The following is a 23,222-nucleotide window of genomic DNA, read 5'->3' as shown; positions in this document are numbered from 1 at the left end:
GTTCACAACATTAAGAAAGCAATAGGTACATACAGAAACTGCCGTGCAATGCATAAAAAAAGTTTGAAGATTATAAAAAAAAAGTATTAACCATTACTCTCGTCAGCAATTTTGATAAAACTAAGACATTGCTAGATTATTATTTGAATGGATACCGAATATTATTAAATAAGGTGTAAAATTTAAATGAATTGTTATTTTACAAAATAACGAAGAAATTTTGAAAAAAATATTTCAAAAAAATGGCTCCAATCAATTATATATTTTACTTATAATAAACAAACATTTTAAAAATTTCTTAGCCCTGACTCGTTTGTTTTTTGTTTATTTACAATTTATTTCATATGTCAAGTATTCCAAATTTCGATCATTTCCCTTATGGGGAATATATTTTACAATGCTGTGTCAACTTTTTTGGCATAATTTTACTTAATTTATTTTTAACTAAGTCGATTTGCATGAAAACTCTTTGTAAATCAGCTTGATTAACGACTCAAATCAAATAAACTGCTTTAAAATATGTGTGTTTTTTATGTAATTGTTACATAAATTGTTATATAAATTGTTTATATAAAAAATCTGTTTGGAACAAATTATTTAGATTAATATTTAAAAAACAATTATATTCAGTTTGTTATTAATCCTAATAGCCATTGTGTTGCACATTTGTTAATTGCGATAGTGTAAACCTATAGTAAGTAACTCAATTGTATTTATATGTTGCTTGCGTTACATCTATACATGTGAATTGGTATTTTTAATGGGTTTTATTTCAATTTTAGTTTTTCTGGCATCACTTAATTATTCCGTGAGAAAAGCATCTAGGAATGTGTAATTGCTATTGAGCATAGTAGTCATTGCTTTCTGCATTATTTTTTTATGTTATTTGTTGTAGAATTGTTTGTGTTAGTGTTATTAAAACATTGTTTTTAATTATTAGCTAAACTGTATTTAAATTATTCAACCAGTGTGGGTGCTTAAAGACTGTTGGGAAAAAAGTTTATATATATAATTTTATATATATAATAATTATGTGTAATGTACCGCCTAAATTTAATCGAGTTTGTCGTTTGTGTCTAACTTTGGTAAATGATTATGAAGTTGAAGAACTCCAAATATTTGATATATCGACAGTGTCGAGTCAAGCTAAAAATACCACTAAAGAAACATATTTAAATTATGATAGCGAACTACAATCAAATCAGAATGAGTGCAAATGTAGTTCATACAAATGTAATAATGTTTTACCAAAAACAACAGAAACGGAACAAGGACTACATAATCAGAACTCAGAATTGCCAAATGTGCCTTCACTTGCTACAATCCACTTGCAGCAACATTCTGCGGGTTGTAGTATTATACAAAATAATTTGGCTAAATATCCTGCAACTTCGGCAGACAAACAAACCAGCACGTTATTTCGAATGATTGATAACGCATGCAGTCCCAATAAAAGCAGTGATCAAAGATGTAATGGTGAGGTTTGTAATGAATCATCTCCACATATCACAATTCAAATTCTCAGATGCCTCTCAATAAAGGTAAATAGAAAAATCATTATTTTTATATTGCTATAGTGTATAAATATTATGAAATTTGATTCGCTTGTAATATAAATATATATTAATATGGATATTACAAATAGCGAAAAAAGAACGTTTTAAACAATGTGTAGAATATAAACACTTCCACTAATTGTCTTATCAATTAAATAAAGTTTACTATTGTTATTAATAATACAGACTTAAAATGTATTATAAGGGATATGTAAACATTTTAGAATTTGTACATCTACTAAAATAAATTTTAAAATTGCTTCTCATATACATTTGTTTATAAATATTTTGTCACGTTGAAGGTCTTTTTGGTCGGGCTTTTTATGATATGGGTACAGTTTTTTACAGATTTTAAGTTCAGAGCGAAGAACCTAGTAGTCCAGTTTCTTATGCTTAGTTAACTAAGTTAAAATTAATTATAGTGTTAATTCACAAATAAATAAATAACATTATATAAATAATAAATAACTTAAAGTTATATACAATAAATAAATAACATTATTTATTAACAGTTGTACGACGGTATTTAAAATCGTTATATATAGAAAATTTTAAGTTTTTGAACAGTGTGTGGTCTATTTTAAAATATTAAATATTAAAATATTAAAAATGAAATATTTTATTATATATATCTGAATCAAATATTTGAATGAATATTTAATTTTGGATATAATAAAATATATAAACAAATTTTTTTATAAATATCACTTGCAATTCATTATATATTTAATCTATATATATATATATATATATATATATATATATATATATATATATATATGTGTGTGTGTGTGTGTATTTCAGAAATAGTCACTAGTATAGAATAAATGTGTAATCTAATAAGTTCTAGCTACTTTCTAATTGATACCTACCATTTAAATATATAGTACGTAAATAGTGTTGTTGTTGTAACCCACTGGGACCTGTAAGCAGATAACATGAAAGGATACACAAGATGATTACATGAGTAGGAACCATCCACCACCACCACCACCACCACTGGTGGGTAGAGAATAGGGCGGATGAACGGGGAAGAAGGAGAACGTGAAGGAATTGGGTGGGAGGTTTATATTGAATATTATACTGGATGCGTCCAAAGGTTAATTGGACGAAGGTTAGACTGTGCAAAAATACAAGCGATGATGGGCGACGTCATAGGGAAAAGAGCTGTAGATATGGCATACGTAAATATTAGTAGTATTCAAATAACGCATTAGAACACCATAATTCTGTATAGGAGAAGAAGAGGGCAAGTTAGTGAGACTATTTTTTTTTAATTAAAATTGTTTAAATAAACTTATTTAATAAAACTTGATATTCCTCTTATTTGGCACTACAGTCCAGTAAGAACCTTGGCCTCTTAAAGATTGCGTTGTGGTCGTTTTTTTTTCGATGTGAGGCTACTAACTTTGCGATCAACCTCCAACCTTGAGGACCAAATCCACTTATTTGCAAACCTGGGAATAAGATTGGTGTTTGGTAGCTAGAGAAGTTCCCCTCTGCTAGGTATGTTCGGTCGCCAGAGCGTCGTATGTGAGAACAGGATGCACCACGTTAGGTTGACTGCTAAGGAAGCTAGGCTGTGTATTCGCATCACTCCCCCATTGGGCACACATTTCTGTCTCTTGCAAACTTGATATTAGGAAGTTGAATTAAGATTGAACATAATTATACATAACACATTTTAGTAATGAGTGCCTAAAATAACCAAACCAAATGGCAGACCTGAATTTGATACAGTATATAGGCGTGCCATTGGTTTGCTATCATTCTGGTAGATGATGTTTAAATAGAGGTCATTAGATAGACGTAAATATGTCAATCTAATATTTTGATTAACTGCAAGTATATAGTTTTTACCTTCATCACATATTTGAAGAGGGGAAACCATATATCCACGTGCATCTGTTTACTTCCATGGGTGTTTTATTAACAGAAAAAAATGTTATTATATAAAAACGACTAGTAGGCAGGTATAAGCTAATGTTATTTATTAGTTTGACTGCTTTTCACAAAGTTAACCATTGTTTTAAATTTATAAGGTAAGCATAACCCAAATAATTGAACTCAATAAGAATGGATAATTAGTAAATATAATCAATCTTTCGAATATAGATCTAAAATTGTAATGATTAGGTTCTAGACTTTCAAAAAACGATTTTCTAAATAATATTTTTTTTTAGACAATCTTTTGAATAAATCAGCGGAACTTAAGTTACGTTTTTAATTAGTTTATGTTTCTTTTAGTCACGTTTTAGATCAATTTAGATCAATGTATTGAAAGAACGAAACTCCGTCATATTTTGCTCTCTGGTGAACTGATCTCAATTTGGTAACTTCACCAGAGACATGTATTCCTTTACCTATTACTCCTCCTACATCCGCCTCATACACATTTTTTTTTTTGTATTAAAGCATAGTCTTTCATAATTGTAACATGACCAAGTAAGAGAAGTTGTTGGATGGATGTTAATTTCCTGAATAATGTCAATGCGGTAACCGTCTCTAACATGTAGAGGCCTAAAAATCATTCAAAGAACTTTTCTCTAAACACTTCGAGTTCAACTTCAGCACTCTGTGCTATCTTCCATATTTCTGTGCCATAAACAACTCCCTGGTACAGGGATTGATATAGAGTGTAAGTTTTGTCGGTCGAAAGAGAATTCTATATCGCAATTGTAAAAGTTACTGACAATAATTATTCTGTGTCAAATCTTTATGCTTATATGTATTATTGTTCATAAAAAGTTTAGACATTTATTTATTTTTCTCTATGAAAATTATAGAGTGGAACTTCTTTTTATAACTGGATAATAATAAGACCAACCGTTCTGTTTGGTTTAGAGATCTGTTAATTGATTGAGATTGAGAAAATATTGTAGTAGTCGTAACATATCACATCTAATTTGTAAAATTTTCTTAACGAGTTACTGACTTGTATGAGTGCTCGTGGATTATTTTGATGGAATATTATACCTTTTTCAAATAGAAATATCTCATATTCTAAAATTTTTGTTTTCTTTAAAAGAAAAATTAGAATTATCCATATAAAGGTCGTTATTTTGTTCAGTAAAAGTTGGAAAAACGATTTAGTGAGATATCATCAAATAGCATTATAATTTATTGATAACATCGACTCTTGGAGTACTTGCAACCGGTTTATCCCTTTTAGTTCAACAGCTCTTATTTTTAAAATGTCTGTAGGTAGCCCATTAGTCGTTACAGGGTTGGAGATAGTTTTTATCTATAGGATCATCTGAAATTCATATGCCCAGTTCTGAAATTCAATTACGGTCATTCACGTAATTGTGAAAGATTCAATTCAAAAATGGAACAGCTTGCAACCTCTACGATTGTAAAAAATGAAACCTTGTAACATCAGATTGGGTGTTTTCTTTCAATAATATTAGAAAACATATAAAAAATTATAAAAAATAAAATAAAACGCTTTGAAATATAAACAGCTGATGCCAAAACGAAATATCTGCTGTTGCTATTTACATTTAAAAGTATATTAAGTTTAGTTAAATTATAGTCTTAAATTATTAAAACTATTTAAAATTTATTACTTTTTCAACAACCACTACTGCTATTTTTACTGCTGCTAATAATAACAAATATATTTTTATGATTATTGTTATTATTATTATTAATATTATTATTTTTATTATTATTATTATTATTATTATTTTTATTATTATTATTATTATTATTTTTATTATTATTTAGGTACAACAAAATGATGGATTACCAACAATTGTTTGTTGTGACTGTCGAGCTCAACTTAAGGCCTTTTGGAAATTTCGGTCAATGGCACAAAGAACTAATAATAAATTAAAGGAATTCTTAAAGCATATTGATAGTTCACAAGAGGTAAGATTAAAAAAATTAATATGGTTAAAAATTTAACATACTAATAAGTACATATATCAAATGTTTTTAAGTAAAAATTCTTTTGTGTTGTGCAGTTCCCAAAAGCCTATCTCAAATAAGGATGAAAAATGTGTTCCATCATCAAGATAATAGACCAAGTTACAAATTGATCGCAACAACTTCAAAGCTGTACGAATTATATATTTAAAATTCTTTTTCTAACCAAACAAAATCAAGAAAACAAAAACTCATAAAACTTAAATTGATTTAGTTTGGCTTTGTATTCTAATATTCAATTTATTAAATTAAACATTTGTTGTTTTTTCCACTACTATTTACCGGGTTCTAATAATATTTTTAGTTTGACCAGATATTTACAGATTTTTTTTGGTCAGCGCACTTAGTACATCGGTCAGAACCGATCTCGTTATATATAGTAGTGCTGTTCGTATTCAGAGAAGTTTCCGGAGTTAAAAATACAAGTTCGAAGACCTGTGTTATTATATTTTATTACATATTGTTTTATTTTATTTTATTACATATTAGATTTTTGACTGCGTACTTACTCTCGCAGTAGCTTTAAATTGCGGGAGTACGTTCTTAGTAAACTTGGACCTGTTCATATGCTTAGTACAGTTTACAAAGTTGTAACTATGTCATTATCTTATATAACACAAAATCTAGATCCTGTTCAGGTCTACAATAAAAGTCAACTGTGTTTTGACTACAGCCAAAAAACTGTATTATTTTATAATTGGTTTAGTTAAATAGCCTAAGTCATATATCTCTTTCAACACTTTTGTCCTCATGTTACTGTTTATTTTTAGTGCTGTTGAAACTAGGACTTCGACTATTGCTTATATTGTTATTTAGTTATATTGCATATCACTAAATAAGTTTTTGGTCTGTCTGTCACAATATGGTAAGACTATATAGATTGTAAAAATTTAATGATTTGTGGAGAGTATCATCTTTCAAACGATACATGCCAAATTTTTGATATTCTAATAACTACAATCCTTAACAGATTACAATGTAAATAACAAATTAACGTACTTTGTAATTGTGTGTTTATAAGAAGTGTTTATTGTGTTATTTAAACATTGTTTTTGATGTGAAAAATACTTTTGAAGTCATAAAGTGGTTTCATAAGCGTTATGATGACTTAGCACCAAGGCAATCAACTATTATTGACTAGAATATTAAACTTAACCAGAGTCACTCAAATTTCGTCCAAAATCGGCAATTGTTCCGGAAAAAAAAAGTTTATAAAAATATCACTTTAAACGGTTATAAAGCGAAGTTACATAAAGTAACTCACACCTTAAAGATATTCCACATTATTTTCCGAATCTGGTCACCAGTTACTACTGACTTTTTGCAAACTTCAAAAAGATGCTTCAGCTCTAGGAAAAAAGATTTGGACCAAATAAAAAGGTGGTTGCTGAAACTGACACTTATTTTGAAAGCACAGACAAATCTTTGCGTAAAAATGCGTTGAAAAGTTTGAGAAGCGTTGGAATTAATGTATCAGTTTCAAAAAAATATATTTAGGAATTATTAAAAAAAAATTTTGTTTAGCTAGACCGATTAGACACTGATTGAGTGATGTCTTTTATATATGAACTCACTTTTACATTGAATGCTTACGTTGATAGAATAAAGAAGTTATTTCGTAATTAATATGAATTCAATTTAGTAAAATAGTTTATAAGTGGTGCGATTTAAGATAAAAATGACATGTCTACATTTTAGTTAATTATTTTTAATTCCCCATTTTTTCAACCATTTCTCCGCCCAAAATAAGTTCGATTGAAGTTGGTTCAAAGCTAACACAACGTTTTTGTTTCGGCATAAAATTGCCGTATTATTGGCAAACGTTGTGGTGACAACTGAATAACTTATTGAGATATTGGGATGTATAAAGTACATATAAGATAGGGCCAAGAACACTTTCTTGTGGAACCCCAGCTTATATTGGGAAATTAATAGAAGTAAATGATTTACATTTAACTTTAAAACATCAGTTCTGTAGATACAAATCTTTAACTGAGTGGGTATTTGCAAATAATAGACAGCGTATCTTGTATATGAGTCCATTATACCATACTTAATGAAATGCTTGTTTTACATCGAGAAATACCACGGAATATTCTCTGACCTTAAATATGTGTCGTATTTCGTTAGTTATACGATTTACTTGCTTACTCATTGCTGGAATACCTTTTAGAACTTCGGATATTCAAAAAGTGATGAATTCCATTTATGCAACCTTTTATAAAAGACTAAAATACTTGTACTTATCAACTATAAATATATTTATTTATATATTTATATTTGTAGTTTTAGTAAAAATAAAACAAGTAGTCTATGCAACAAAAAAAATATGTTTAGCATCTAACTGTTCATAACATAAATTCAAGTTAAAAATTTAAATTCAGTAATTAAATAAATGTATCATTTACAGCATTCTGAAACATCTACAGAGATATATAATAATATATTGGCTCCAAATGAATGTAAAAAGTCATCATCCGAAAGAATTGCTGCAAAAGCGTTAACAGAATTAAGTAAATCTAAGCAAATAAAAATCGAAAATACTGCCATTCATGAAATTCGAACTATTAAAGACGAAATAGAAATGAATTCTGATGTTGATTTAAATGAAGAACACAAATCATTACAATTTAATGAACAAATAGAACAGCAAGAATGTTTTGAACGTGATATATGCAAAAATCAAGAAGAGTCTCCTCCAATGATTGGGAGTCAACCATCTGAAAACCTTACAAATATTGAACAACTTCAAAATCTACAACAACAGTTAGAAACAGCTGCGGTGCTAATGGATATAAGTAAAAAAGCTGTTATATCGCCACCATGTTCGAATCCTCAATCTCCAAGTATCTCCTTTCTTAGGGACGAAAGTATTAAAAGTTCTGTGATAAAATATAAACGTCCGTCAGACGAAAGAAAACTTATAGATATTGCAGAAATAGACTTATCTTTAAAAAAACCAAGAATGGCTACTCCACAAAAACAAAATGAAACAATACGTGCTTGTACTTTTTATCCATCCACAATACTCGAAACAAAATCAAACTCCTTAAATATAGATTTAGAACAAAAAAAATGCAGTATTAACACAATACCCTACAAATCCCAAACTACGGATATGGAAGAAAAGAATACTGTTTTTTTCGACTCAGAAGAAAGTTCAGATTCCCATCGTTTAGAAATGGATATATCGGTATCGAATGAACGTCGAAGTTCTGAAAGCTTTACATCTGAAGAGCAAGGAACGGATGCTGCAACCACTCAACTCTGGCAGGTCCTTGCACGCTCCGCTGGTAAGTTTATTTTTTTATTACTTAATATAGTACATTTATTTAGTGTTTAAACAAAATTCACCAAGTAAATAAAATTTCTACAGTATCATATAACTTGTGCAAAATGTACTTTGATTATTACCGAATTCCATTTATAAGTTTAAGGGTCTTAAATATTTTTTCAATATTTTAATCCTATACATTCTCAGTATAAAGATTAGTAAAAACATAAAATGTGTATATGTTAGATATAGAATACTTAGGTGTAGTAAGTACTACATCAATATGTAGTAGTTGTTGCTATAGCCTGTGTCATATTACTGTATGTTGAAAGGCATTTGCAGCAGTTATCAATATATTCGTGATATGAAAATATGGATTACTGCATCTGGCGCTGTGATTAATGCGTCACTTAAATATTTATTCATATACCACTCTAAAAGAAGTTATTTGTATTAACGCGGTTCGCAAAATTCGGGGCCTATAACTGGAACAATGTTAGCAGTAATGGATTTAGCACACATAAAGAAGCAATTGTCGAAACTGAAGCCTATTTTGTGGCCAAAGATAAATTGTTCTATAAAAAGACATCAAAATACTAGAGAAACGTTAAAATAAATTATCAGTCCTACCCCCATGTTGCTGTATGAAGTTAATAATCTGCAGATAGTTTTTGCTTTATTATTCGCCCTCAAATTTATTATGTGATGGAAAATGTTATTTATTATTATTATTTTTAATTACACAGTTGTTGAAGAAGGAATACTGCAGACTAAATAAAAAATTATGATTTTGTTAATATAACTTATATTTGTTACAAAACTTTTGTGCAGGATTTTTTGTTAGTTTTTCATACATGCATAAATATCTTGTTATCTTCTACACATTTCACATAACGTATTACGACATGGTACTACTGAGGATCATTTATGACTTTATTTCATGAACATTTATTTGCATATTTTGTAGATTTTTGCGTTAAAGTAATGTACTCGAAAAGCATCTTAAAAAAAATACACTACTATGCTTTCTATCATATTATGGGCGTCCGCCTATGGTTGTTGTTGTTGATCGTCTGTACTCGAAGAGCAAATAACATGTAAGATTTACAAAACGAATACATGGGTAGGGGATTGGATCTACACAGATTAGAGTTAAGGGGATAATTGGAAGGGGGGAGAGAGGATATAATTGAAATACTCAAGGACCAAAAACGGCCTGGTCTACGTCCCGGAACCGTTTGTCGAAGACTACCAAGTGCCGTTCAACATTCCTCAAAGGATTCATACAAGCGTCCGCCATTCAGTCATTGCCGCAGCTATGGACATACCCATATGCAAAAAAGAAATAAGAATTAATTAACAATAAGAGTTTAGATAATGCTTTCATATTTAGTCCACATTATATTTTTTATTTATTTTTGGTTTTTATATAAAAATTTTTAAAAATACACATATAATATCGATTTTTAAAATATTTTGTAATTTTTTAAGCTAAAAACACCGATGATAACCCTACTACAAAATTTTTACATCATATGATAAATCAGTCGCTGACGTTTCCAGTTTCGTCAACAGCAATTATTTCAAAGGACAGTGAACCTGAGGAACCAATACCATTAGTAAAGGTAATTTTATATTAATGATTTTAAATAAGAATAAAAACTTAATAAACACTTTGTGTATATATCATTACTGGAAAATTAAACAAAATAAATATTTATAGAGTCGATATTTATTTATTTGTGGTATGCTATATACTTGAATGTAATTCGTTTTTCTTCCAAACAGTTTATTTCCGTTATATCTTTTTTTTTTACTTATTAACTGTAATGCCCTGCGCAAATTATCTGCGAGTAGTTGCGAAAGTCTGATAGCTGTTGTTTTATTTAGTGCACATATAACGACACCAATAATATGATGTTTGATATGATGTTTTGATATCATATTGTTTAAGCAATTATGGAGTTAAGATAAAATGTTCGCCTTTCCCATGTAGCAGATACTTTAAAATTATACGCACTGACATAAAAATATATCCATTAAATATTGCTTTATATGAGAAGTGCTTATGAATAGTTTATGTTCGTGTTCATGTTAATACAAATTTATTGTAGCACATTTATTTTGGTTTTGTTTAGTCAAATTTTGAAGATTACAATCGAAAATAAACAATGACGTTGCAATATACTCAATATATAAACCTTTAAATATTTGTGCATAGTGTAAATAGCTTGAGCGTAGACATAGTGATTAGTTCGTTACTAACATTTTTGTGTTTCTTTATACAGAATTACCACTGAATTTATAATAATAACATAAATATTGTGATTTTATCCCAATCACAAATAGCAAATGAATCAATATTTAACAAAGAATAGAGACAATCATTTTAGTATTACATACCAAAATATTTATCATATACATACGAACTTGACGAACTTAATTAACACTATTTTTACTCCGTTAATGCAGTGATTTTTAATTAACAAAAAATTTTTTTAAATAAAATGCATAATGTGCAATTGAATTTATTTTATTTCATTATATTACCTTTTATATTTAATGCATTAAAATTAATAAACCAAAAAAAGTAGGTTGAACAAAAATATTGGCACTCTTTATGCAAAAATTAAAAAACATTAAAAAAAATTATTTAAGGTAACAATTAATATATCGTGGTTAAGTCTTTTTGTTTGATAACAGCTTCTGGTCGCATCGGCATCGAAGACACAAAGTTTTGTGTGGTTTCTGGCCACCCTCAATTCTGCCTTTGTTGTTATATTGCGATTCTTTAGATGTCTATCCAATTGTTCACACAAATGTTCACATATGGGGTTGAATTATGGAGATAAGGGTGGATGCTACAATGTGTGTGTTACATGATACGAAAGCCATATACGGAGATCATAAGCTATATGTTTTGGACCACTGTCATGTTGGAAGCTCAAGTTTTCGCCCCCTTTTTTTTGACATTTTTCTTGAGGATGTCTATATAATATTGTTTGTCCATAATGTCGTCAATGAATTCTAATTCGCTGAAATCCTGTATCCCCTTCATACAGGCACCATGTATTACAGACATAGTAGGATTATTTTTTTTTGCAATTCGGTCTCTGGTTTTCTTCAAGCCGTATTAAATGAAAATATATTACATTTTCTTTCATCCGAGAAGAATACATCGTTCCATAAGTCGATCGGCTTGCTTAGGTACTCCTTTGCATAGACTTAATTCTATTGGTGGTTGATCTGCAAAATAAACTGTTTTCATCTAGCAACACGCTAACTGTAATTGGTTTCATGTAGTATACTCCGGTTATGCAATAAATGTCCTTGTCAAATTCTGATTTATTTTCAGCTGCGGTCTGTGTTAAAGATATTTTTGAGTTGACTTTCTTACCTTTTACCTTTCTTCTTATTTTGTTGCGTTCACGGTCGCTTAAAGCTTTAGGTCGGCGTGTGTGCTTTGCATTTTGCAATGATGTCGCTCTTTTGGAACTTCTATCCATCATTTTCCCAATCTCGGTAAAAGATTTGCATTGATTGTGGAAATATAGACTTATTTTTCGCTAAGATTTATTAGTTTCTTTATGTTTACTACTCATTTTGTTTAAACTGGATTAGAAACTAAACCACCACGTGATTTACAATGTAGAGAGAACAGGTGTTTTCCAGGAAAAGATTGTCAGATCGATGAAATTATGTTAAAATAATTCATTAGAACCTAAGTGCGCCAACTATTTTGTTTAGGCTAATTAAGTACTTTTTTTGGTTTTTAATTTTAAAAAATTATATATAAAAGATAATATAATAAAACAAAATGAATTTAATTGCATTTTATTTAAAAAAATTTTTTATTAATTAAAGATCGCTGCCTTAATGGAGGAAAAACAATGTTAAAGTTTAACATGCTTGCTTTGCCAATAATTATGTTTGCCATTGTATATGATAAAATACGAATGCGTGATGTAATATTTAGTGATAAATTTATTCTATTGATACCTAATTTTAAAAAAACGTTAAAGAAAAATAACACTTTCAAACTTATTTCCATAATAAAAAATGAAAATCCAATGCACGAAACAAATTCATTGACTTTCCATGGCGCTTCATTTCTTCAATCAATGTCTATTGCTATATAGGCTGGGAATATTTTAATTGTCGACCAAATTTGGCGCACAACGGTGTCGAAATTGTCGTGGGGATGAATTTGATAGTGTTCTACTGATTTATGATATATCAGTAACATAACATTGTACAAGTGTAAGTACAAATCGGATATAGTAAAATATAGATGGTACAATGAATAGAAACTGGTATATTCCAAGTGGACACAAGAAAGGTTACTTGCAGGGTGTATGCTTTTAGAATTATATTCTTTGATAAGTGAGAGAAGATTATTTTAATTGTTAGTGTAGCCCTTTATATTTCACTAGAATTATATCAATAAGTTTATAAGTAAAAAATAAGTAAATTTATGACAACATGATCTTTATAAATGGTTAAAATAATAATTGGTCATCACAGTGAATATATGCATTGCTTTGTAATTATTGGATCGTTTTACGTTACCTTTTACAGATTATATTTCTGGAAAAATGTACATTATTCTGCTTTCTTGTTTTTAGCTATTGCATGAGTCAGTTCGGAGTGATTTTAGGATAGATCTTAACTTTTTAGTTGGAAAGAAGTTTTAATGGACTGATCTGCTAGTTTGGTACAAGACTGTAAGACTTGTTAGCAGTATAATGAGGTGTCAAAATGATTTTGCAATCAATGCTCACGTTATTCAATGATCTGCAAGCAACAGACATTTGTAGTAATTCCATTTTTTTTGGGAAATAATATGCGTTGATAAAGTGAATTCTTCACTAATGTATTATCAATATTTTATGAAATCTTGTTTTGATACAATACAGCAAGTCATTAAGATGGTGAAACAATAATAACAAATTGATAAAGACTCCAAGTTATAATAATACAAGTTTAGTAAGATGTTAAGGTATCAGTGCATTAAGTTCAGCTTTTAGTACTCACTATCTAAAAATGGTGGATTTTATTCCGCTCAAGCTGATTGACGACAAAGAATTCCTTTCTTCGATCGAGTCTTGTAATAAATGTAAATCTCGCATTTTTGGTCTGCTAAACCCTGTATTGACTTGATTTAGCACTGTTAGCACTTAAACTTTTAAGTTTAGTACCGATAAAGAAAAACGTTTTACATTAAATGGACATAAAAGCAAATTAAAAAGCATCATAAATAATTATTATATCAAATGCAATAACTACAATTGTATGCATCCTAGTGTCATAGCAGTGCATAAGTAAAACATCTATCCTACCGAATGTGTACAGTTATGCACAGATATCTAATGGTGTTGATGTACTACTATAATATATATTATAATAAAAATTTGGTTAATTAAAAAAACTTAACTTGAAATTTTCCTATGATACGTCTTTTTTGTCAGTACTTGACATCAATAAATTTATTATCAAGAATAATATTTCATCAAAACTAGATTTTTAAAAATCATAAGGAACTTAGATTCACATAATAAAGACATCAATTGACCATCAATAAGTCGTGAATTCACACTATGGGAGTACGATTATATTTTTACAATGTACTCGACAAACGTACAGCAGGAATAAACTCAAATAGAATAGATAGTATAGATTGGAATAGATATTATAAAAGCTTTTACAATATACCTTGTGATCAAAAACGAACTTATTCACGGGAACTGTGATTCCCGTGCTTATCCAATCGGCAAATTTTTTTTATATGAGATGCCCAACAACACTGCAATCTCTCTAATCGGTTCACAACGATTTTCTAACACGATCTGCTTCGTCGATTCAATGTTTTCTTCAGTAACAGAAGTTGTTGGGCGGCCAGGGAACTCATCATGGTCCAAGCTTGTACGACCGTCTTTGAACCGTTTAAACCATTCGTATATTCGTATACAAAATTTGATGCACGCACGTTGTTCTAATTTTTGAACCATTATAAAAATCACCACACGAAAATTTTTGACTTTTTATATAGACGCCAAACAAAAACTAATCGTACGATATGCATTAAACTTTGACAGAATGTGTATAATAGTGTTGCCAGCGTGAAAATAAAAAAATTTGCCGATTGGATAAGCGCTGGAATTCAAAAATAGGTCTCTTGTTCTTTTTTGATGAGAAGGTATGTACCATAACTGCTATATTATACGTAACAAATAAACTGATTGGTGAACACACGAATCTTGTGTTAAAATAATGGAAATCACTTTTGTATGATAATAAGCAAAAAAGTTAGGAATATCAATAACAATATCAAATATCTTACTCCCAATTTAAAACTAAAAGCTAAGTCGATTAAATATGAGAAAGTGGAATATGTAGTGGAATATGTTACTCAGAACATTAAATGTTTACCGAACTCTATTGTCGAATCACGACGCACGGGAAACTGGAATCTCTTCGTAATTATTATTACTTTTTATTAAATCAATTAACTTATTTTTTTTTTATAATTTAAATATAAAATAAAATAATAGCTATTTAATAACATAGCATATTGCACGTATAAAGTACAGTCAAGCATATTGTATTCACTACAAAGGAATTACAAAATTTTCTTATATATGTTGTAGAAATATCATGTTTATATGTTGTTATGTTGTTAATACTGGTTATAATTTTTAGAGTCGAAAAGGCCATATAATTTTCCTTCTTATATTTGACATTTTTTATTTATCAAATTATTTGGTTCGCTTCTTTTCTCAATACTATTAACGTGTTTTTAAGCAGTTTATCATATATACATTGTAAATGTTGTAAACTAAGTTCAATTTTCAATAAGACTTAATTATTTTTTATAACCACTATAATTACTCAGGCCCTTTAAGGAAGGAGTATAAATACTTGCATCTTACCAGGACCTACCTTATCTATGGGAAATTTATTAAATGATTATACCAATCTACTAAAAAACAGATTTTATTAAAAATCTAAATGAATTTTAAGAACATGCCAAGTTAGATATTAATAAAATTTATATGCTGATCAGCAAAGTTTACCGAAGTAATAATAAAAAAAATATCTTTGCCCAGAAGTTTCCTGAGGACAACTTATACAATTATGAGAGAAGATATACCAGGTTGATGTCATATAGAGGTAATCCTTAATATTTGACCCTAATATGTTTATTGATGTTGCATGTTGTTGTCTTTAAAAGTCGCTCTTTGCCTGTTCAAATCATACGTACTCGTCTTTCTGCAGCGTTGTTCGAAACATGAAGTCATTCGTAGAATTGTTCGGTACCACCTTGAATGCTGATGCGGAATTATATATTTTTAAAATTTAAAGATAACATAAAAATCTCCAATGACTTCGTGGTTATTGTTTTAATGAATTGCTAAAAACATTTATTTATATTTATTATTTTTCTATCTTTATTTAACTAAAGATATATATGTTATAATATAATCATAACAAGTAGTAAAAATTGATTATTACGATTGCTAATTAAAAAAATTTAATAAAACCCGAAACTATTATTTTATGAATAATAGTTGGTTTTTGCGAATCATCCAAAATTAAAAACAAAACAAAAAACAACCAAATAAAAAGCGCTAGTAAATAGTATTATTTTTTGTATTTTTATTTAACGTGAAATTAGATAAAAAATCTTTAGTAATAATGCAAATTATATTGAAATACCATTATGTCTCAATTGTCTAAAAATTTCTGAGATAGGATTAGTTTATGTAATTTATCTCTAATAAATCGAATAATCCTAGAAATATTAGCATAAATAAATTCGATAGCTCATACAACTATAATGGGAACGTGGTCTAGATTTTAGTAGTGCAATATTCTCGATTTTACAAGCGTACATTAAATGTCTGTTAACTATTAATGCATTCCAACATTGTGTGTGTATTTAAATCATTTTTTCTATATTTTAACTTATAACATAAATTGTGTACAAGTGTTATAACGTAATTCTATTTTCGTTCATATTTCTAAATATATTTTATACATAAATTCTCAGTTTATCGACCATTACAAGCATTACCACTATCTCATTTCACAATGTATTTTTTATAAATTGTTGTGTCTTTTATTTCAGTTACTCAAATTTAATGAATAGCTAGATACTTAATTTGTCTTAACTTAAATTAAATATTTTACTTTTATTTTCAGAATCATAACACCAGCATTTCATCAAATTTTAAATCATGCCGCAGGAAACAGATATGTCCTTTAAAAACCGATTCTTGCAAAATTACACCTGCAAGTTCTTTGACCAGTATTAATGTTGTTGAGAATGTTAACTCACTAACTGATCCTATGGATCCGATGCACGATATTAAGGTACAATATTCAAAAATTTATTAGTGTAATATTTTATACATAAATATCATTGATGGCTCTAAATGACCATTTGATGAGGCCCTGTAGAGTATAAACTGTATCTACAGAAAACTGATTTTTTCTTTGTTAATAAAAATATTTTTTTGCACGCATATAAATTATATATCAAATAAAAATATATGAAAAATATTCCAATTAATTGAATTGGGATATGATTGCCACATAACTGACAGTTCTTTTTCTCCAAATGAACTATCTTGATCTTCTAGTTAAATACTCTTCGTATGATTCAACTTATTTAAAAATTGTATAAACAAGATATTGTAAATACATATAAATAAATAACAGAATTGTAAAAATATAATACTAATAATATACAACGTTAATTCTAAGTTTAGGTATTGTTATATCTCTGCCTGCTTTGATGTAATTTTTGTGTTCGATTATCCGTGTGCAATATTTAATTAACTTATGATACAATTGTATTCCATTATATTATCAATATCAAATTTATATATAATCTGTTTACTAATGTTTGTAAAATCATAAAACTTTAATGGCTTAGTTATCCTATATGTCAGACAAATTCTCAAAATTTTTGTGTGTTTTATTAGAAAGGATACCAACACGCTTCTTTTATGTCACTGCATCTGTTGAAACACTTGCAGGCTGATCAAAAAAAGTCAAAAAAAAATCTATTTTCCCGTGCAACAATATTTGCAGCGGCTTAACTTATGTCAGGATATATTATTGTTGTTATAGGAGTCTGTTAGCTTGGTCGTTTAGCAACATGAGCGACTCCGAAACGTAGATCGGACCGTTTCTCATCTATAGTAATTTCCGTGACTACACACACCTATCTAAACCCAATTGATTGGTGCCTTTGCACTGCAGCATTTAGATGAGATAATTCCTGTTCGTAAACCTTAGCTGTTAAATACCCTCCGTCCCCACACCTAAACTTTTCTACTTCCTTACATCTAACATTTACCCAAAAATCAGCCTTTAGGGAAGAAATAATGATTATTTTGAAAATTTTAGTATGTATTCGTATTCTGTTTGCCAGGTTTGGTTTACGGATCAAATTTACATATCAAATAATTAACATTATTTGATGTTGCTAAGATAGCATTTTACTGATATATTTAAACAGTTGCAACTATATTAAGTTTTGTATTTATTCAATTATTTAGATATAAATATACCTGCTACACACACACACATATAGCTACAATTTCAGAAATAAATTTTTAGAAATGTTTAAGCAAAGTGTTTTGTCAACTAAGATAAAAAACATTGTAGCACTGAAAAAATCTGATTTCTAACGTTGCCAATTGTATGGAACTGTAATTTCATTTCTTTAGTACTCAACGGTTTTAAACACTTTTTAGTCTAAAAAGGAGATCTATGTAAATCTTGAGCGGCCTTGGTTGACGTATACAAGTTGCTCTGGGATGTGATCGTAACCGCTCCCGGAACCAATACCAAAAAACGATATAGTAGCTGTGATAGTTTTCACTTTTAAAATTATATAAATCATATTTTAAATCTTATTTAATGTTTTTTTTTTATTTAAGAACGTTAAGCATCCGAATAACTTATCGAGCAATACTCAAAAAGACATGTGCTGTTCAAACTGTGGAACACTTACCACAACTATATGGCGAAGAAGTGTGCGAGGAGAAATGGTTTGTAATGCCTGTGGCTTGTACTTTAAACTACATGGTGTCAATAGGCCACATTCTATGAGACGGGATACAATTCATACACGACGCAGGCGTCCGAAAGAATACGAAAAGGCAGCAAAGAAAAGTATGTATAAGTATTTATATAACATAGTATCATAACTCTTCACAAAATAAAAGGTTTAACAAAAGGAGTAGTATGTATTAATTTTTCTGTTCAATATCTATTATTTTTTTCTTTAAATTCGTGCAATTATAAAATAAAATGTAATAATATATTATTTCGTATTTCAAAATTTGATACAATTTCTATTAGTACAATTTCTGGTGAAATTCTTATACTTAATTATGTCGAAAATATCAACAGAAAAAAATCTACTTTGTACTGACGATGTCGTGGTGCAAATTTTCCTGGTCTACTGTCATTGTATCTCCAATATCCGTAATTCTATGCAAACTGTCTTTACATTTTTGTACTGGATAAGACATCCAGGACAAAGCGATTGCCTAGTAGGTACATAGATAAATTTTAGAATTCTACTCTCGCCGGCCGAAATTTGAATAATACAGTCACAAATAATTTGGGCTGATATTTCACGGGGTCTTTCCTTAGCATCGAATTAAGTTAAAGTGTGATAACAACATCAAAAAATAGTTGTGATTAATTGTTTTTGTTATTGAATATTATGAGTATACTTCTCTTTAGTCCGTGATCGTACAAGTGATTTAAACACATATTCATCTATTTTATTCCTTTAACATTTCAATAACTCTTTATCTAATTTGTCCAACAAACTTAATTTGTATGAATGTGGACCTGTATTTAAATATTCGATAAGAATGACGATATTTGTAATTACCGTATTATAGTTTAACATTTCTGCTATTTTCGCTTCATTCATTGCTGAAAATTTCTCAATTTTACCTATCTGGCTTTTGATAAGAATCTCTCGTCGACCAAATTAGAATTTAAGCATTTGCATGACTTTATCTACATTGTAACGTGTCTACCCTATAGTTTGTGGATATATGTTTAAGTAGTTTCTATATACGATAAGATACTATAAATGAATCGTTTAAGAATCGTTTAATGAAGTGTTTTTCGTGTATTTTGGAAGCTTGACATATTTAAGCATGTTAACTTATCTGGTGTTGATTTCCTTGGCGAAACTGACTTGTTTGCGAATATTGAACATCGCGAAGAATTTGATTTAGTTATGACGTGATTGGACGTCACATGTTTGTTGATATTGACTTGCTTGCGGGAATTGGTTTACTTTCTGTTGCACTACGTCACTCTCTATTATTGAGTTTTTCTAGTCCTCATCATTGTTAGCTACTGTTTCAAGCAAACGCAACATTTATTAGATTTACTTTCTAAATTTGTTACTTATCCTACTGTATTGCGTACCAGTCACATTCTCTGTGACTGCCCAGCCTTGATCTGGGCCAGGAGGAGGTTACTGGTTCGAAAACTACTCTCCCCTTCTGACATTAGAAGATCCTCAATGGCTGACATTCGGGTTTTCATTCGAAAGGCGGAATCTTCTTCTGTTCGTTTAGGGGCTTTATGTAAAAAAGATTAAAAAGCAATATTTTTGGATAACATATTATAATTAGTGTTTTAAAAATATTTTTTATTTAAATTTTAGAAAACAAACATTCACTTACATCATTATTAGTCAATGATCCACAATCGGAAGAAAAACATGTGACTAGTGATATTAAATATCAGGAAATTATTTTGGCAGCTAGTAATTCAAACAACACTCCATTCGCTTTTTCCGTAAGTCTAAAATATATATAAATTTTTTTGTTCTACAACTTCTATAAGTTAAATAATAAATTAATTATTTATAATATATATATTATATACATGCTACTAAATAAACATATGCACATGTGTAATATGTCAATGTATTTAGAATATATTACGTTTTCTGTATTTATGTATAATGAAAAGCTTTATTCTATTTTGCAGCTGATAGAAATAGATATTAAACACAAAGTTTATATATATTTATAAAAAATTTCAAATTTGTGATGTAAAAAAGACAAAACATTACTATTTAAATTAATGTAAGAAGCTTATAATAACTGTGTTTCAGAAGTAATAATTTTGGTTTTGCTGAAACGGTACGAATTCCGCATGATAGTTTATCATGTTCTTGTTGCTCCTCGCAAGTTATCTATAAAGCAGATAGCATAAAGGGTATTATAAGATGAATATATGGGCTGGGATGTGAATAGGTATTGATTGTGTTGGAAGGTGAGGGAAGGTATTTATTAAGAAATGAGAACGGATTGGAGAATGGGTGAAATGTAATTTAAAAATTTAGATCCATTGCATTGGAGGCAGAAAAGAGATGGGCGTTATCAGGGAGTAGAGTTGCAGTTGAGGCTCATATTGAAAATTGACATATTTATGCGTTGCAGGTAACAGTTAAACGCATAGCTAAATCCTGATCTCAATCAGCTAGGATAGTTTTTATTGTATGGGAAGGCTTTGTTCTTTTTGGGATCTTTTAGGCGGGGGACCTATTGACAACTTTGTTGCAGTGCTGTGTTTTACATGTTAACGAATCGACTTATCGTTACCAAAAATCGTTTTACCAATAACATATTTCATTCCTATATTATGTACTGCCAGATTTTTTATTTGCAAAAGTATTTGTTTTGCTCCAAATGCACACAGTTATAAATATGAATAGGACCAGAGTATTGCAATATTTTGAATGTTGTAAAGAAATATAACCCTTCATCTAGATCCTGACATCTAAAAATATTAAAAACATAACCAAATTAACTTTTGATAGTCGTTTAAGTAAAGCCCGACTTGAGGCGGGGTTAAGCATTAAAGAGTTAAACATTCTATAAGCGACTCACTTTTATTAGATTTATAAAATTATATTGACACTTTTATTATGTATAAAATATACTAATATATTAAAACTAATAACTTATACATTTATGCAATTATAACCTATATATAATGCAATTTACAGAAGAAAAGAGTTTACTCCTATAAAAGTTAGTTCTAATGTTAATGTGTAAACTTATACAACATTTTGCCATAAATATTTCTAACGCATTTGTCGTTTTTTCGTTTATTGTAAATTATATCGAATTTTGTTTGTAATATTTCAATATAATTTGTTATGAATACATATTTAAATTTCATTTTAATTAAAAAAAAAAAAACATGTTATACTTTTTTTGTATATGCTTTCAGAAAACCAAAGGATTTGCCGATGAAGAACGATGCGGAATGATAAGACAAGTATTTTCTAAAAATAAAAAAGCCAAAACTGAATGTCATATAAATAAAGAAAAAAAAGTAGATGAAGGCAATGATTTCTTAATACCTCTTAATCTTGTTTCCAGTGAAAGTAATACAAAGTTAACACATACGCCAAAAAATATATAAAAATAATGTTGTTGAGTGTAAAACTACAGCGCGTTAAATTGCTCATAATGTGAAACATATATTTTTAAATAATCTAGAGAAAGAATGGGTTTCTGAAATAATTTGTTGGACTGTTTATATTACACAATCCCGAATATACATATATTTACACATACATGTGTGTATATATATAATGAAAATTTATCTCTAATTTATATATATATATATATATATATATGCATATAGATAAATATATATATGTATATGCATAAAGTTAAATATATATATATGTACATGTATATAGATAAATGTATATATGTATATGCATAAAGTTAAATATATATATGTACATGTATATAGATAAATGTATATATATATATATATGCATATAGATAAATATATATAAATATATATATATATGCATGCGTATATATATATCTTTTTTTTAAAATTCTAATACCAAAACGAAACTATAAGAAAGCATATTTTAAAAATTGTTTTTTTATACAAGTTACTAGAACTTGAGGAAGGAGAGCAATATTTTTATTCTTAAGTTAAGTTTACTTAAACTAATGTAATAATATCAAATTCTAAAAACTTCAGTATTTTAACAATGACAATGTTAAGTATGAAACTAATGCATGTATTTTATATATATCTACATATATATCTGCGTATATATATGTATATCTGTATTTATATTTGTGTATATATATGTATATCTATATATATATTTGTATACGTATATGCATATCTATATGTATATCTATATATGTATTTGCATATATATATATATAAATATAGTATATATAATATAAAAAATCAAATATAATTGTAAATATTTTTCTAATATGTAATAACAGAGAATATATTCTTAAATATTAAGAACCTCTTCAATATCTCTTGCCTGTTTCTGCAAATCATGTGATAAAACTGAATCTGAATTCAATTTCAACTTAAAATATAAAATTTAAGAATTATACTTGTACGACGCCTCA

At 28.5% G+C, this 23,222-nt stretch overlaps 1 protein-coding gene across 1 annotated transcript; it reads left to right on the top strand.

The window, feature by feature from the left end:
• Nucleotides 1-918: 918 nt before the first annotated feature.
• Nucleotides 919-22,389, top strand: LOC119689167. Its single transcript, XM_038103932.1, has 8 exons — nt 919-1,541; nt 5,286-5,429; nt 7,897-8,779; nt 10,252-10,385; nt 16,963-17,133; nt 18,711-18,945; nt 20,471-20,604; nt 22,051-22,389. Exons 1-8 carry the CDS (start codon nt 1,032-1,034, stop codon nt 22,243-22,245), a joined length of 2,406 nt encoding a protein of 801 aa, XP_037959860.1. The 5' UTR covers nt 919-1,031; the 3' UTR covers nt 22,246-22,389.
• Nucleotides 22,390-23,222: the final 833 nt, after the last annotated feature.

Source organism: Teleopsis dalmanni, chromosome X, assembly GCF_002237135.1.
Source record: "Teleopsis dalmanni isolate 2A chromosome X, ASM223713v2, whole genome shotgun sequence".
Classification (NCBI taxonomy): domain Eukaryota; kingdom Metazoa; phylum Arthropoda; class Insecta; order Diptera; family Diopsidae; genus Teleopsis; species Teleopsis dalmanni.
Note: the sequence above shows the minus strand (reverse complement) of the source record. Positions and strands in the feature narration are given on the sequence as shown.